The sequence below is a fragment of the Fopius arisanus genome, unplaced genomic scaffold (genome assembly GCF_000806365.1).
Source record: "Fopius arisanus strain USDA-PBARC FA_bdor unplaced genomic scaffold, ASM80636v1 scaffold00050, whole genome shotgun sequence".
NCBI classification, from domain to species: domain Eukaryota; kingdom Metazoa; phylum Arthropoda; class Insecta; order Hymenoptera; family Braconidae; genus Fopius; species Fopius arisanus.
In genome coordinates this window covers 640,731-655,462 of record NW_011887789.1, presented here as the reverse complement: position 1 = coordinate 655,462, position 14,732 = coordinate 640,731, and the positions used below count along the sequence as shown (strand labels likewise).

The window sequence follows — 14,732 nt, the reverse complement described above, 5'->3', positions numbered from 1 at the left end:
TTTCCCATTTTACTTTGCCAGAAATGGAAAATCCTTGTTCGTAGAGAAAACTGGGATTTTTAATAAATTTTATATGATGAGTGTTGCATCATTCGAATTAAATCCTGCAATATATTATGTTTTTTCTTTAAATATCAAGCATTAAAAAGGAAAAGTATCTGCCAATTAATTAGATACGACAGGTATTACCCTAAACTAATTACAAGAACATTCATTGGTGTTCGGTGTAAAAAGCTGTGAACAAGAGGCTGAGCATTACCACGAGTAATAAATTCTAGTTTTACCAGAGAATCTAGTTATTATCCATTTACAATTATCTACTGAAATCCCTTGTTACCGTCAGTCATTTTTCTAATAATAATATCAATAATTAAGACCATTGCCACGATAAATGTAACTTCTCAATGAGATTCATTAGAAATTATTAAGAATATCCAGGTATACTACTCAACTCTCAAATTTTTAAATTCATATTGCGCGAATGAGTGCAATAAAACAGATTAAAAAATCATACGAATAATTTTCCTGTGAAATAAATTTCGCGGATTTGACTGGAGGAAAAATAGTTAAAGTCCTGGATATTCTTAGAAGATCCCTGGATTCGTGGTCTGGTCAATCTGCCCGTTCAATAATTTATTTGGGATAAGATAAGTCTTTATAATTCTGGACTGCTGCTTGTGCGGCGAACGTAACGATTGAAATAATCAGGCCTCCAACATTTGCAGCTTCCCGGCACGAGGAACCAATCGTAGTACAATCGAACCTGTCGTAAAAAATTCATCATTACATTTAATTGTTTTCTGCAATTGATTTTAGGAGAGTGATTTATGATCTTGCTACAAACCAGTACCCGAGATACAAAGAGACGGTAAACGTGTGAGATATCAATTTCGAATTTATGATGATCGATGGAATTTCAATGGATACATAAAAAGTTTTGTAGGAAACCCCAACGTTTTCCTGAAGCAATTCAATTTTTATCGGATTTCCCTCCAGAATTATGTTGGAATATTCAATCAGTTCTTGCGTCAATTCCGTCGAACATTACGTAATTGAGTGGTCATATTTCATGAAGAGTTTTCAACAAAAAAATTACCTGAAAACATCCTGTCTCGTCAACACCATCACAATGATGCTGATTAGCACTGCGGCCTTCATTTTCACCCGCCCTCTTCTGGAGGTACATCTGAAAATTCTGATAATCCTGCACAGGAGGTGGTGAGCCTGCGACAGGTTCCCTGAGCCCTGGGAGTCGTCCACCAGGATTTTCCTCGATGAATGTGTCTGGGTAGAATATCTCTGCTACCAGGAGACTAGTCCATCTGGGGGATGACAGACATCCCCCATCCAGATAATGACACTTTGCCTGCATGCACCTGGTGAGCTCGATTGTCTGGGTGAAATACCCCTCGTAGGGTATCTGCACCACGTATCTCCAGGTGCCCTGATAATTTTTAGCGAAAACTGGTGTTGCATATTCAACTTTGGCAGGACAAGGGGTGGGTGGTCCAGAGTACTCTGGCTTCTCGGAGACAAGAGGTCTTTGGCGATATTCTGGAGGCGCTGGTTCGTCCCTGCGTTCTGCTGCTGAAGATGCCAGGGGCTCACCCTGAATTGCTTTGTACAACATGCAGAGTCTTCAGGGATATTTTAAAAAATTAGACTTCATTGAGATGAATTATCGAATTTTTGAAAAGAATGAACTTACACTCCACCCCCATCCTCGCAATATTTTCGCCCACTCCTGTCAACCTCTGCTGAATTCTCATCACCTTCCACTGCTCGTTTACTTCTACTCCTTTTTTCATCGGTATGCACTCTGTAATGCAATTAAATTCGAATGATGTCAGAGAGATACCGAAATGAGGCAAAAAATGAGGGAATACTTACGAATTTTGGGAGAATGGCTGGATCTTCGCGACTTTTGGTAACGAATCGTCAGCCTTGAGGATAGGTAATGCCTTGCTCAGGAATTTCAACGTGTGATTTTTTATGAGTTCACTGGAAGACAGGGAAATTATTCTTTTTGTAATGTTTGTAGTGCTCGAGGTCATGAGTTGTCGAGATATTCCCCTCGACCTAGTTTTATCGAAGTCAAAGGTTTTGAGGAATTAAAAAATTTTTTTCGAAAACTTACAATGGATAGGAAGTTCCAGCGATCTTGTGCTTCATTGGATTTTTGGGGATGTAGCCCTTATTCAGGTCACCACACACATTGTGAACAGATACGTAACCCTTGCCTTGTTTTCCAGTATCTAGTATAACACGAAACACAATATTTTGGATACATTTTCTCGTGAATCCTCGCTTGAAATAGTTTAGCGCAGAAATCAGAGAAAAATTATTGAGTACATACCATGACACTCCTTATCACTGTCAATATAAGGTGGAGGTCGGACCTTCGGTGGCTCAGCATTGGGGGATTCTATGAAGGCATAATATCCTTCTGGTGGTTCATCCTCCAGAATAACTGAATTATTCGTTTGAGATGGTGATTTGGTGGGCGTGGGTTCGGCAAAGGCAGAGACACACATGAGTATCATCTGAAAATTTTTTACAAACCCCCAACATGACAGTCAGTGATAAAAAAATTATTTCCATGAATGATTTTTATTTTATTTTTTATTTTCTTCCGTTTTCCGGAGTGAAAAGTTGACATTTTCCATTGTTTTATTATTCCGTCGCAATGACGAAGGAGTACAGCTTTCACTCCGTTCCTCTATTTATGCAATATAATAACAAATTGTCAGGTAATAACAATCATTGAATATGCGTGGTCGTTTCCACGTTGCATTGAAGTCTGATGTATCCACTTTTCACATTTCTATGTTAATTCTGCACGTACAATAGCAATTCAATTCTCAAGGATTGATCTTCAATTTGCAGCAATCGACAGCTCTATTTATTTACATAACATCAATATTTACGTAACATTTCCATAATTATTTTCAAAATTCACAGAGTAGTAATAAATGAATTGTTCCGTGGGTTAATAAAATTAATTGAACGGTATAAAATCGGATAAATTGAAATAAAATTATGAGAATGAAATAAATTGAGACAAAAATTGGTAATTCAACCTCCATGAATCGATCTATTTCAGGATTCCCCTCTCTGTGCTGCTGCAATTCACGATGAATTCAATTACAACTGAACTATTCCCTCTAGTCTTTTCAAGACGTCGCATAACCGTTATTACTCGAACATGTTACAGATATCAGAGTTTACCGGAACGATAGAATACTTTCAAAACCGGTATATCGACTAACACGGAAATTCAACATGTGACCCGCATAAAAAATATGTTGGACCTGGCAAATTAAATAGTCACAGCAACTTCTACTTTTACCTACTGATACCATCTCAATCGATTTTATTCTCGATTATTCGCGATTTCATCCGCGAAATTATCGCGCAATAACGATCGTTCAAAGATCATTTTATTACAAGTAGGTACCAGATCATTGGTTCACACCAGATCATTCGAAATATTAATATTCAGAGAAAAGAGTAATTGGTGACTTACAACAAACGTTCGAAATTCCATCATGATGAACTGCGGTGGATAAAAAAATTTGTTAATTTTATTTGTAAACGATTTGACCGGAGAAAACCGCTTGATTCCTGCACGACGGTCATAGGAAAACTGAAGTTCTTGAACCCACGAGCAGCATCTACCTTCACCGGTTTCTTGTATGCTGACTTCTCCAAAGGTTCGGTTAACGTTCCACATTCCTACCTGAACAGGTATATCTCCAAAATAGTCTGACCTTGACCAAGTCATTGAAATTGTCACGCATCTCTGATCGGATCTAGTCCTGATATTTTTTTGATCCTCTTCTCAAAAGAAAATATTTTTTTTGGAAAGCACTTGCCCGGATAAATCATCCCCAGCCCCTCCCCACTCCAAATTATAAATTATTCGGAATTATTTAAAAGATCATTCACTTAACGCGAGTAAATGTAGATTAAATAATTTATTTCATTGAAATATATAATTTTTTTTTATGTAGTCTACCTGAAAATTCATGTAGTGAATTTTCGATGGGAAAATATTTTTTGTTATCAATTTCAGAAGTTCTCATGATTTATTTCACCGATTTATTGATGACAACCAATTCCTCCGGTAATTATTGCTATTGTAATGAATGTTGAGAAAGAAAATGATTGAAAATTGCCTGGACACCAATCCATTCAGCTGATTCCGTTTGAAAATAGTAGGTATACAATGTAAATGTACTGTTATGTGTGTACAGTTATGTGATGACGTCTGCACTGGTGGAACGGCATCGGAGGCGCCAGTACGAATGCCAATTAATTCACTTACGTCTCCCAGAATGCGAGATGCAATTTATTTTTTAATCAATCAATCAGCTTCTCGAATTGAGCGACTCATGCACCTTTCATCTTCAAAAAAATTAGCTCAGTGAAGCCGTCTTAAGAATTGTGAAATTGAAATTAATTCTTTAATCAATTTTTAATTAAATAAATAAATACCCAAAGAGAACACCAAAGTCCAAATAAAAATCATACACTTTAACAAATCCATTGATTTATTTATTATTCATTTATTGATACAGGGGTACATGTCCAGTGAAATTCTCACTAATTTATGAAATTGAAGGATTAGAAATGGAATTTATGTGGTTGCATTGGGATCAACGTCGAATTTCAGATAAATGGAGACGTTCTTGAAGAACATGTTGGGTCCCTGGAAGTGGGGCTCGTAGATTGGTCTGTCCAGCGGGAAGCCGATGGGTTTCTGATCGTATTCGTAGTAGCCAAAGACCCGGGACTTGTACATAATAGGATTGGTCACTGGGCTGACGTAGGCAAAGAGCTGGTAGACAGTACCAGAACGTGATCCCTTTGGCAAGAGCAGGCGCTCAGGGAAACCGTACAGACTCTGTTTGTAGATGAATTTTTCGGTTCCTTCCATGGATTTTTCCAGTCGCTTATACGTGATCTCGGTGGGATCACGATCAGCCATTGCGAAAAAGAAATCATGGCTCACGCGTTCCAGTTTGTTCGTACCAGCGTTCACTGTAAACAGAACAAGTGGATAATTACCTGACTCTAGCTTTATTTCAAATGCATAAAGTTTAAAAAATCTGGGATTCATTAAATAGAAAGTTTACCGTCAGTAATCCAGTAATCAAGCTGATAGAATGATTTGTAGATTTTGCTGAAGTCGAGGGGATGATGATGCGTGTCATACTTGGGCCCCAGGAATAGCTGAATAGCAACTTTCTGGGCTTTATCCGAATTCAAACTGAAGTGAACAGTAAAATGTTTATTATTCAACCTGTACTGTCGAATTTTTATCAAGAAATTATCAGCCTCCTGTTGACTGGCTATGGGAAGTCCATTGCTGATTGTCGTATCGAATTGATCGAAGTAAGTCACCAGTTTGTCGACAGCTATTGACTCGAACTTCAACCCAGGGAAGATGATCTCCTCTTTGGTGTACGGTTTCATGTGGGCCTTGTATTTATAATAAAAGTACATTAATCGCTGATAGAAACGATAGAATGCTGGATCTCTCAGGCAGGAGGCCACCGACTCAATTGCACTTGGAGTAATTCGATATGGATCAATGGGTTCCAGGTTGAAGCCGAGAACTTTCCTTCCAAATACATCGAGATTACCGTAGTAGTTCTTGTTGCAGGTGTCCATATTGCCCTCAATGATGTTTCCAATTAAATTCAAACCCTCGGGTGTGTAAATCTTGTGATGTGTTCCGTCCGCATCGATTACGTACCCCAAATCAATCGCTGCAGATATCCTTGACTCAAGATCGTGAATACGCTAAGAAAATTAATTGATAATTATATTTTACATCTTCTATTATTATTTTCTCTTGACAGTATTAATTAATTTATTAATGCGTACGTATAAGAACTTGTATTTGTACTCAGGAATTTTGGAATTAGCCGGACGCTGGGGATACGGCAGTCCATTATGATAAATCATCGTTGGATAGTATCCGGGATAGAATTGCCCATCCCAGAGGAAGTTCTCAACCCTTTCCAGCCCATTTGCCAATCGCTCGAGGTTGTACCGATTGAGAAGCTGGACGTGGCTATAAAGGTACTCTTCACCCCTGTACGATTTGGCAAGTCCGAATTCATCACTGCCGAGCCACCAGGGATTGTCCTGACGGAAGAAGAAGTAGAAGGCATTCAGGCCGATGTCCTCAGTGAAGTACTGCAACTTCGTCTCGGGATCGTAGTCTCGGTGCAAGTACCAACCGGAGTAATTTCCAAAAATCACGTACGAATTGCTCTCGGCTGAAATAATTATCCGAATGTTTATTGGTGATTTTATAAATGCAGGGGTAAAGGCAATTATTTACTCAATTTGTTATAAATTTTGGCGTTCTTCGCTGCTTCGATGACTTCAGTGTTGAAGAAAGCGTATGGATAAAATTCATAGGGCGGTGGAAGTTGAATGAAAACTGTGTCAGGTCGACGAATAACTGCCTGATAAAGGGCACAGAAAAATTGTCCCTCGTTGATATTATTGCGAGCCCACAGGGCCGTCTTGTAGAACGTTTCAAAATCCTTGGAGTAAAAGAAGAGCTTGAAAAGGGATCTCATCTCTTCTAATTGTTTAGGATAATAAAGAGAGAATATCTCGCCCCTTGGAAGGAATCCAAATTTGTACAGCTCTATGAAATGATTCACTGCATCCTGCCAAATCAATAATTATTTTTTAATTTTTTCCAGATTTTCTTTTCAGTCCAGACAATTCCACTGGATCTTTCATTATCCACTCAGATAATTATCGATTAATTGAGTTGAATAATTGTGTTCATTAATTACCTTGTTGGTGTAAGAATCGATGTTCGCCTCGATGCTGTACTCCTGCCCCTCTTTGAACAATTCTTGATTAACAATGTTAGATTGCGAGACATGATAGAAGAGCTGGTAAATCTTCTTCTGCTTGACAATATAATCCTGATCAGCGGTAATTTCCGTAAAATAAAAACCCAAATCAGCTGCTGCAAGTGCAGCGAGGGTGAAAATTATGAGCGACTCCTTCAGCATTTTTTAACAATAACTGAAGGATTGAAGAAGAAAGAACGACCAAGTGCGAAGTGTGTCGCACTTCTGCCGAAACTCAGTGTCACTCTCAAATCGAATACAATTGCCTTTTATAGTTAATGATTTCCCTAATCGTTTGACCCCGGGTCGTAATTGCTCCTCTCATTGGCTGATTCTTCAGAGTCACGCAATATAAACAACACTTGTTTCTCAAGTATCTCGTGTTAGATACATTTATTTTTCATTTTCATTGAGTGATAAAAATTGGTTCGAATTTTCACGGAGCTGTACGAATTTTCACTTCAGCTGTACAAAAATTAGAATCACTTGTTGACAACGTGAAATCGATTGCTTTATTAAAAATAATAATTATCAATGTTGGGGTGGATTTTTCAATAACATACGTTGTACGATGGAATAATTATTTGCGTCTTGAATTTCGATTAAAAAATTAAATCTTTAATTTATCAATTTTTAATCAAAACTCGTCAGAACTTATCGATTAATCATGAACAATTAAAAAAATATCAATTATTACCTTTCTATTAATATTTTCCTTAAAAATTCTAATAATATCCGTTAAATAAATATTATTCATTGTTATTTGCATGAAATAAATTCATGGTTACATCGAGTAATGAGTTATGAGTGTAATGACCGAGTACAGTTAATTTTCTCATTAGCGACTAGACGATAAGAACATGCAAGGGTGAAATATGTATTTGTCTTGTTGTCACCGCCAAAATAAAAGAATATATATTCCACTGACGATAAGTACATGAAAAAAGTTCAGCACCCAAAGTGATTAATGATTATAATAATTATCCAAAGTCTTGATTATCATGATCACTGATGTTAAAATAATAATTATAAAAAAGCCAAGAAAAAGAAAATATTTTAACTTGGCAGATAATCGACTCATTTTTTAATTAAAAAAATTAAATTCTCCTGGGCAAGTGCTTCTGATATTAAAGGTGGGGCAATTATCAGTTATTCAGCGATAAAAAATTTGTTGAAGATAGCACTCACAAGTTTATTTATTTTTTCTCAATGATAAAGTAAAAAAAAATCGACATCATTCTACATTTACGACTAATAACTAGACAGCATGAGAAGACACTTAAAGGTACAAAGTCTGACCAGTTTGGTTGAGCTCTTCAATTTGCTTATGGAATACGACAACGTCCTTGAAATGGGCATTAGGTACACCATGGAACAGATGCCGGACTACAGGTCTGTCCAGGGGGAATCCCATGGGTTTGCCGTCGACCACTGTGATGCCCCATATCGGGGACTTGATGGTCACAGCTTGATCATCTTGGAATGGAGACACGTGGACGAAAAGTTTCAGTGGGAGACCCTCCTTCTTACCCTTGGGCAACGCCAACCGATCGGGAAAACCTGATACCTGACCGTTGTATTGGAAGACCTCTCCAGTCTCCAGGGCATTCACCATCTTCTTCCAGTAGATCGTCGTGGAAACTTCGTCAGGCATGAAGTAGATGGACTCAGAGCTGCTGCGCTTGATCTTGTTGGCACCGGATTTCACTGGCAAGGAAAAACATGATGTCAGATATTATTTCACTGACCGATTTATTTTTGGGAAGAATATCATGTTTTTTACAGATTTTCCCAGGTACCGCCAATTATGGGGAATAATTGAATTATCATTCAACAAATGATCTTGAATGAATTCCAGCAAGAATTATTAATATTTGGAATAACTTACGATCAACAACGAATTGATCCAACTCGACAAAGTTGAGCCACTGATCGACGAAATCGATTTCATGTCCATGAACATCAAATTTGGGTCCCAAGAAGATGCGTACGGTACCCTTGACGTCTTTATCACTGGTAACACTGATGTGATAGGTAAAAGGCTTGTGATTGAGACGAGGCTGTCGTACCTTGATGACAGAAGTAGTTGCATCCTTGACGGAAGAAACGGGAATTCCATTGTTGATGACCGAGTCAAAATTCTCAAAGTACGTGATTAGCTTGTCAACAGCCACAGAATCCACCTTAACACCGGGGAAAACGACTTCCTCGTGCGTGTACTTTGGCAGATTCTGCTTGTACTGGACGAAGTATGACACAATTTTCTTGTAGATCCTGTAGAAAGCTGGATCCCTCATGCTGGTGGCGGTGTAGTCCAGGACACTTGGTACGACATGATTTTTATCAATCGGTTGTGGAGAGAATCCAAGAATTTGCCTGGCGAGAGCATCGACACTGCCGTACAGCTGAAGATTTACTGAGTCCATGTTGCCTTCGATGATGTTACCAAGTAGATTGAAACCCTCTGGAGTATAGATATCAATGTTCTTCGGTGGACGGCTATTGTCTGTGATGTACCCAGAAGCTATTGCTGTGCGGATTCGCGCCTCGACCTGTTCCAGATGCTGAAATTTTTTCATTAGCCCGTAGTACTTGAAATTAATTGCCTGCAATTGAATTAATGAATACTCACATTGACTAATTCATTCATATACTGAGGAATGTGTGTCCAGGATGGACGTTGGACGAAAGGCAGTCCATTTGGAAGATTGATCGTTGGATAGTATCCAGTGACGATCGGTGAGTGCCAATCGATCGTCTCGATTTCTCCCAAATTGTTGGACAATCGTTCCATGTAGTACCTCGCGAGCAATTGTCTGTGGACGGTGTAGTACACTTCACCACGAATTTCTTTGGTGAGGCTGCAGTTATCGCTGCTGATCCAGGATGGGTAATCGTGAACAGCGTGGAAGTACCAGTCGTTGATACCAACGTCTTCAGTGAAATACGTCAATTTCTCGTCAGCATCGTCATGCACGATGTACCAGCCAGAGTAATTCGCATGGATCACCAGATCGGTACCGTCGTGGTACTTGACATCGACACTCTTCTTCAGGTCTAATTAATTTAATAGATTAATGGAATATTTTGTGTGTGATAAATAAAAAAAATGCATTACGAACTGGCATCTCCCAATTTGGCTCGGTATGCGGTCTGCAGCACCTCGTTGTTGAAGTAGAAGTGAGGAATCATTTCGTGGAGAACAGGGAGACGAATGTTCCTGGTGTCAGGTCTGTGCAAGATTGCAACAGCTAGGGTGTAGGCATAGAGATGTGCATTCACGTGGAATCGAGCCCAGATTGCCATGTTGTAGAAGGTCTCGAAGTCCTTGGCATGGTAGAATAAATTGAAGAGAGCCTTGACTTCCTCCACGTGCTCAGGATGGTAGGATGTGAAGACAGCCTCACGGGGGAGGAGGCCATATTTCCATCGCTGGACGAACTCCTGGACGACGTGCTGCACACGGATTTCCATTTTTAATCAAAACATTTAATTAATAGTTTGTGTTCTAAATAATTTTGATTGTTTAAAATTTTTAACTTGAGAATCGACGTAAAAAATTGGTGATATCGTTGGAATGGCAAACCTGATGGTGAGGATATGCGTCAACATGATCCTCCAAGTTCCAGGCGCGTGCTATCTGGTAGAACTCAGGATGAACAGTAGTTGGTTGATCAATATGCCAGAACAATTCGTAGACGCGTTTTTGTTTAGTAAGATAAACTTTATCAGCGGTGTAGGTGTCTTTGTGAACAGCACCCACAAGAGCTAGACAGACGGTGGCCCAGACCACCAGAATTCGTCTCATTCTGCTTCCCAGAGATCGACCTTACACCAAAACTCCACTTTCCCCAACAATTAGCTTTCACACGACCGAAATTTTGTTTATATAGCAGCGATTAACAATTGCAATCGCTCACCTTTGACATCGATTTATTCGCGAAATGCAGATTTCGCTTGTTTACCCGTTTTAAATTTCGAAACTCCCGGATAAGATTGTATAATGCAGCTCTTAATTAATTTTGTCGTTAACATGTACTGGACGATGTTTGTGATTGTTAAAAGCAGACTGCAAGACTATTTAATTAATTATCTGGACAGCTTTGTCAATGAAGAAGATTATTTTTTGTTCAAGCATTAATGAAATTCATTATTGCAATAATGATTGCTTATTTTTGACAGGAAAGGCGGGAGAATTATTTTCCAGAATCTCACGTTTAACGAGAAAGTGATAATTTGTATCTCTGCAGTCACGATAAACGAAAAGGTCAGGATAAAAAATAAATCATTTTTATTTCATGAATATGTTTATTCAGAAGATCATTTCAGTCATTGCAGTCATTACAGTGCATTGCAGTCATTACAGTGCATTGCAATCAACTGGTGATACATTTACCATACCATTGGGTTCGATTTGTAGGAATTATCTCTTTCTGGTCACCATCTCAGAATTATTCATTATAAATTGTAGTATTTTAATAATTAGCATGTGAATAATTATTTCACTCAGTTAAATGAATGGAATAAAAAAAATTCTTCGCCCGTGCAGAAAAAATGTCAATCATTCCACCTGAAATTGAGACGTTGAAATTCGTCTTGATGGCGAGTCGTAAAATAAATTTCGAGTGATCACTTATATAATAAAAAAAAAATCATCACTTGTCGCATAAAATACCACGAACTCGTCGCAGAAGGCTGTCCCCAGCAATTATTCGATAAATAAATAATAAAAATCTTTCCAAATGCAGAATTTTCATAACCTCATTATGTACCTGCGTAATTACTGCTGTAAATGATCATAATCCCCAGATTAATTACGAGGAAATAAATAAATTAAACCATTGAAACATAAATCCAGAGGGATAAATATATCTGAGTAGATCAATATTCACGGAATATTTCTCCAGGATAAAACAATATTAATAGATCTCAAAACGCAGCAATGAATCCAGAAAGATTCAATAAATTATTATGAGGAGTGAAAATAATAGAAAATATGATATTAAAAATGAGAAAATAAAATGTCTTGAAATATAGTAAAATCTGAAAGGTCAAGGAATGGTAGAATAATTAACAGATGCACCAATAATAATTAGACTTGAGTAATAATTTTTATTCCAACAGAAATGTCATTGTACAATGGCTCACGACAGATTGACCATAAAATCAGTGTCAATAACAGAATGATAGACCTAGAAGAGGGTCTTCTCTACGCCAATGGGATATGCCTCCTTTCCGTAGTACTTGTCATACTTGTCGTACTTCTCGTACTTGTCGTACTTGGGGTATTGTCCATAGGTCTCGTATTTGTCACTGATGTATTGGCCGTAGTGCTCCTTCTGGTAGCTCTCGGTGTTCTCATTGAGGTAGTGAACATAGACATCTCTGAAGTACATGTTCTTGAGGTCATAATACCACGGATACATGGGTCTGTCGAGTGGGAAGCCGAAGGGTTTGCCGTCGTACAATATCTTGCCGAAGAGTGGGAAGGTGAAGGTCGTCAGATTTGCCTCATCAACTGGGTAGATGAATACGAAGAGTTTGAAGGGATAACCACCGACACGACCACGTGGCAGATACAGATTCGATGGGAAACCATACAACTTGTTGCTGTAGGTGAACGGCTCGTTTCCTTCCACAGCCTTTATCAGCTTTTTGTAGAATTTATCACCGCCGAGGAAGTCTTTGCCTGTGAATGAGCTGTCCTTGCTACTGCGCTCAATCGTGTTCATTCCGGTCTTCACTGTAAAAAAAAGATGACGCAATTGTGTTTGGATTATTTGTCAAAGAACTCCACGAAATTCTATTTACATATTGGGATTAATTTAAAATGATCTCTATGAATAACAGGAGTAATAGAAACTCACAGTCAACCATGAATTCGTCGAGCTCCACGAAGTTGTACCAGCTGTAGTAGAAGTAGTTCTGCTTCTTGAAGAATTTGTCATTGTAAGATGGTCCCATGAATATGCGCACCATACCCTTGGTGGGTCTCTCGCTCTTGACATCAATGGTGTACGTGAATGGTTTGTAATTGAGACGGTACTTTCTGGCCTTGATATTGAAGTTCATGCCATCCTTGTAGTTGTCAACAGTGACAGCATTATTGATCAAGTAGTCGTACTCCTCGAAGAACGTGTAAAGTTTGTCGAGCTTGACATCTTCAATGTAAACACCAGAGAATTCCAAGTCATTCTTGGTGTATGCTGGCAGATTGCACTTGTACCTGAAGAAGTAACCGATGATCTTCTTGTAGAGACGGTAGAACGCAGGATCACGAAGACTTGTGCTGAAGAGCTGGAGAGCACTGGGTACAACGCAGTTCTTGTGTTTGCAGTCGTAGTTGAAGCCGAAGATATCTCTGTAGAGAACGTCAATGGCACCGTAGAAACGGGTGTTGCAGGAGTCGTAGTTGCCCTCGATCAAGTTTCCTAGGTAGTTCAAACCTTCCTTGGTGTAGAGACCGTATTGTTTGCCCTCTTTGTCGACGATGTACCCAGCATCGATGGCAGCAAGGATGCGGTATTCGATGTTCTGGATTTCCTTGACGTATTTGAATTTGTAGTATGGAACTTCGCTGTAGCGTTCGCGACTCGGTTGGGCAACACCGTTACCGTACACGATTGTGGAGAAATATCCTGGGGCGAATTTGTTGTAGAAATCGAAGTCCTCGATCTCACCAAGTCCATTACTCAGACGCTCAAGGTAATAACGGGCCATCAGCTGCTGATGGACGTAGTAGTAGAGTTCTCCTCTGATTTGTTTTGGAACTTCAAGATCCTTCAGGCTGATCCAGAAGGGGAAGATGTTTCGGACGTAGTAGTAGTAGTTGTTCAGACCCACATCGTCGTAGAAGTAGTCGAGTTCGTACTCCTTGTCGGCGAAATATTTCATGAATGAGGTCGTGTAGTTCGTGTTGATCAGGAATGTTTCGGTATTCCCAACGCCGAGTTCTTTCTTGTATCCTGCTGACAGATTTTATCATATTCATAGGTAATTATAGAAGACATTTTCTCCTGATGATGATGTATTCTTACCGGTCATTTTGATACGGTGAGCATCCTGAATGATCTCGTTGTTGAAGAAGAGATGAGGGTAGACTTCGTACATTGGTGGAAGAGCGATGTTCTTGCAGTCGGGTCTGTACATGACAGCGGTGGTGAAGGCCATGATGAACATTCCCTCGTTCATGTAGAGACGAGCCCAGCATGCAGTCTTGTAGAAGGTCGTAAAGTCCTTGGCGTAGTAGAACAGTTTGAAGAGAATGCGAAGTTCTTCACGGTGTTCCTTGTAGTAGACTGAGAAGAGGGCACCTCTCTTGAGCATACCGAGTTTAAATCTGTACAGGAACTCCCGGGGGATCATCTGTAAAATATTTCAGACCTTGAATTGTTGATTCCAAACCTTGACTTACCAAGTTCCGTTGTACAAATGACGCGATGACAAATGGTTGGATTAAAAATTTTACTTCGGTTTAATAAATAGTAATTCACCTTGTCCTTGTACAAGTCGATATTCTGCTCGATGTCATAGCTGCGTCCAACTTCGTAGAACTCACTGCCAATCAGTTTGGGTTGATCGATGTAGAAGAAGAGCTCGTAGATTTTTTTCTGCTTGTGGAGGAAGTCCATATCAGCAGTGTGAGTCTCACTGCCAATTGCCTGGGCCAGGCAGAAGCCCGTGAGGGCCAACACCAACAGCTCTCTCAACATTTTCAACTGATTATCAAATCGTTCCCCAATGTTCCCTCGATCACTCGAACGAAGGAAGATGCTTTCCTCTGGCACTCACACGAGCTTTTATACCCAGAATTTGGCGATTAATCTTACCTGACCCCGAGGTCAA

The 14,732-nt window shown here is 39.3% G+C and overlaps 3 protein-coding genes across 3 annotated transcripts; all 3 read right to left on the bottom strand.

The window, feature by feature from the left end:
• Positions 1 to 16: 16 nt before the first annotated feature.
• On the bottom strand, positions 17 to 3,649 carry spz6 (Spaetzle domain-containing protein 6). The gene is made up of 7 exons (XM_011306911.1): positions 3,527 to 3,649; positions 2,357 to 2,543; positions 2,138 to 2,255; positions 1,891 to 2,001; positions 1,709 to 1,819; positions 1,097 to 1,637; positions 17 to 763 (listed from the first exon to the last, which is right to left on the bottom strand). Exons 1-7 carry the CDS (start codon positions 3,548 to 3,550, stop codon positions 656 to 658), a joined length of 1,200 nt encoding a protein of 399 aa, XP_011305213.1. The 5' UTR covers positions 3,551 to 3,649; the 3' UTR covers positions 17 to 655.
• Positions 3,650 to 4,535: 886 nt separating this feature from the next.
• LOC105267803 (arylphorin subunit alpha) lies at positions 4,536 to 7,143 on the bottom strand. Its single transcript, XM_011306910.1, has 5 exons — positions 6,825 to 7,143; positions 6,356 to 6,692; positions 5,893 to 6,290; positions 5,139 to 5,808; positions 4,536 to 5,043 (listed from the first exon to the last, which is right to left on the bottom strand). Exons 1-5 carry the CDS (start codon positions 7,047 to 7,049, stop codon positions 4,640 to 4,642), a joined length of 2,034 nt encoding a protein of 677 aa, XP_011305212.1. The 5' UTR covers positions 7,050 to 7,143; the 3' UTR covers positions 4,536 to 4,639.
• Positions 7,144 to 8,054: 911 nt separating this feature from the next.
• LOC105267857 (uncharacterized) lies at positions 8,055 to 14,647 on the bottom strand. Its single transcript, XM_011306989.1, has 9 exons — positions 14,381 to 14,647; positions 13,925 to 14,252; positions 12,755 to 13,855; positions 12,082 to 12,630; positions 10,474 to 10,715; positions 10,010 to 10,343; positions 9,520 to 9,944; positions 8,776 to 9,451; positions 8,055 to 8,594 (listed from the first exon to the last, which is right to left on the bottom strand). Exons 1-9 carry the CDS (start codon positions 14,597 to 14,599, stop codon positions 8,167 to 8,169), a joined length of 4,302 nt encoding a protein of 1,433 aa, XP_011305291.1. The 5' UTR covers positions 14,600 to 14,647; the 3' UTR covers positions 8,055 to 8,166.
• Between the last annotated feature and the right edge of the window lie 85 nt (positions 14,648 to 14,732).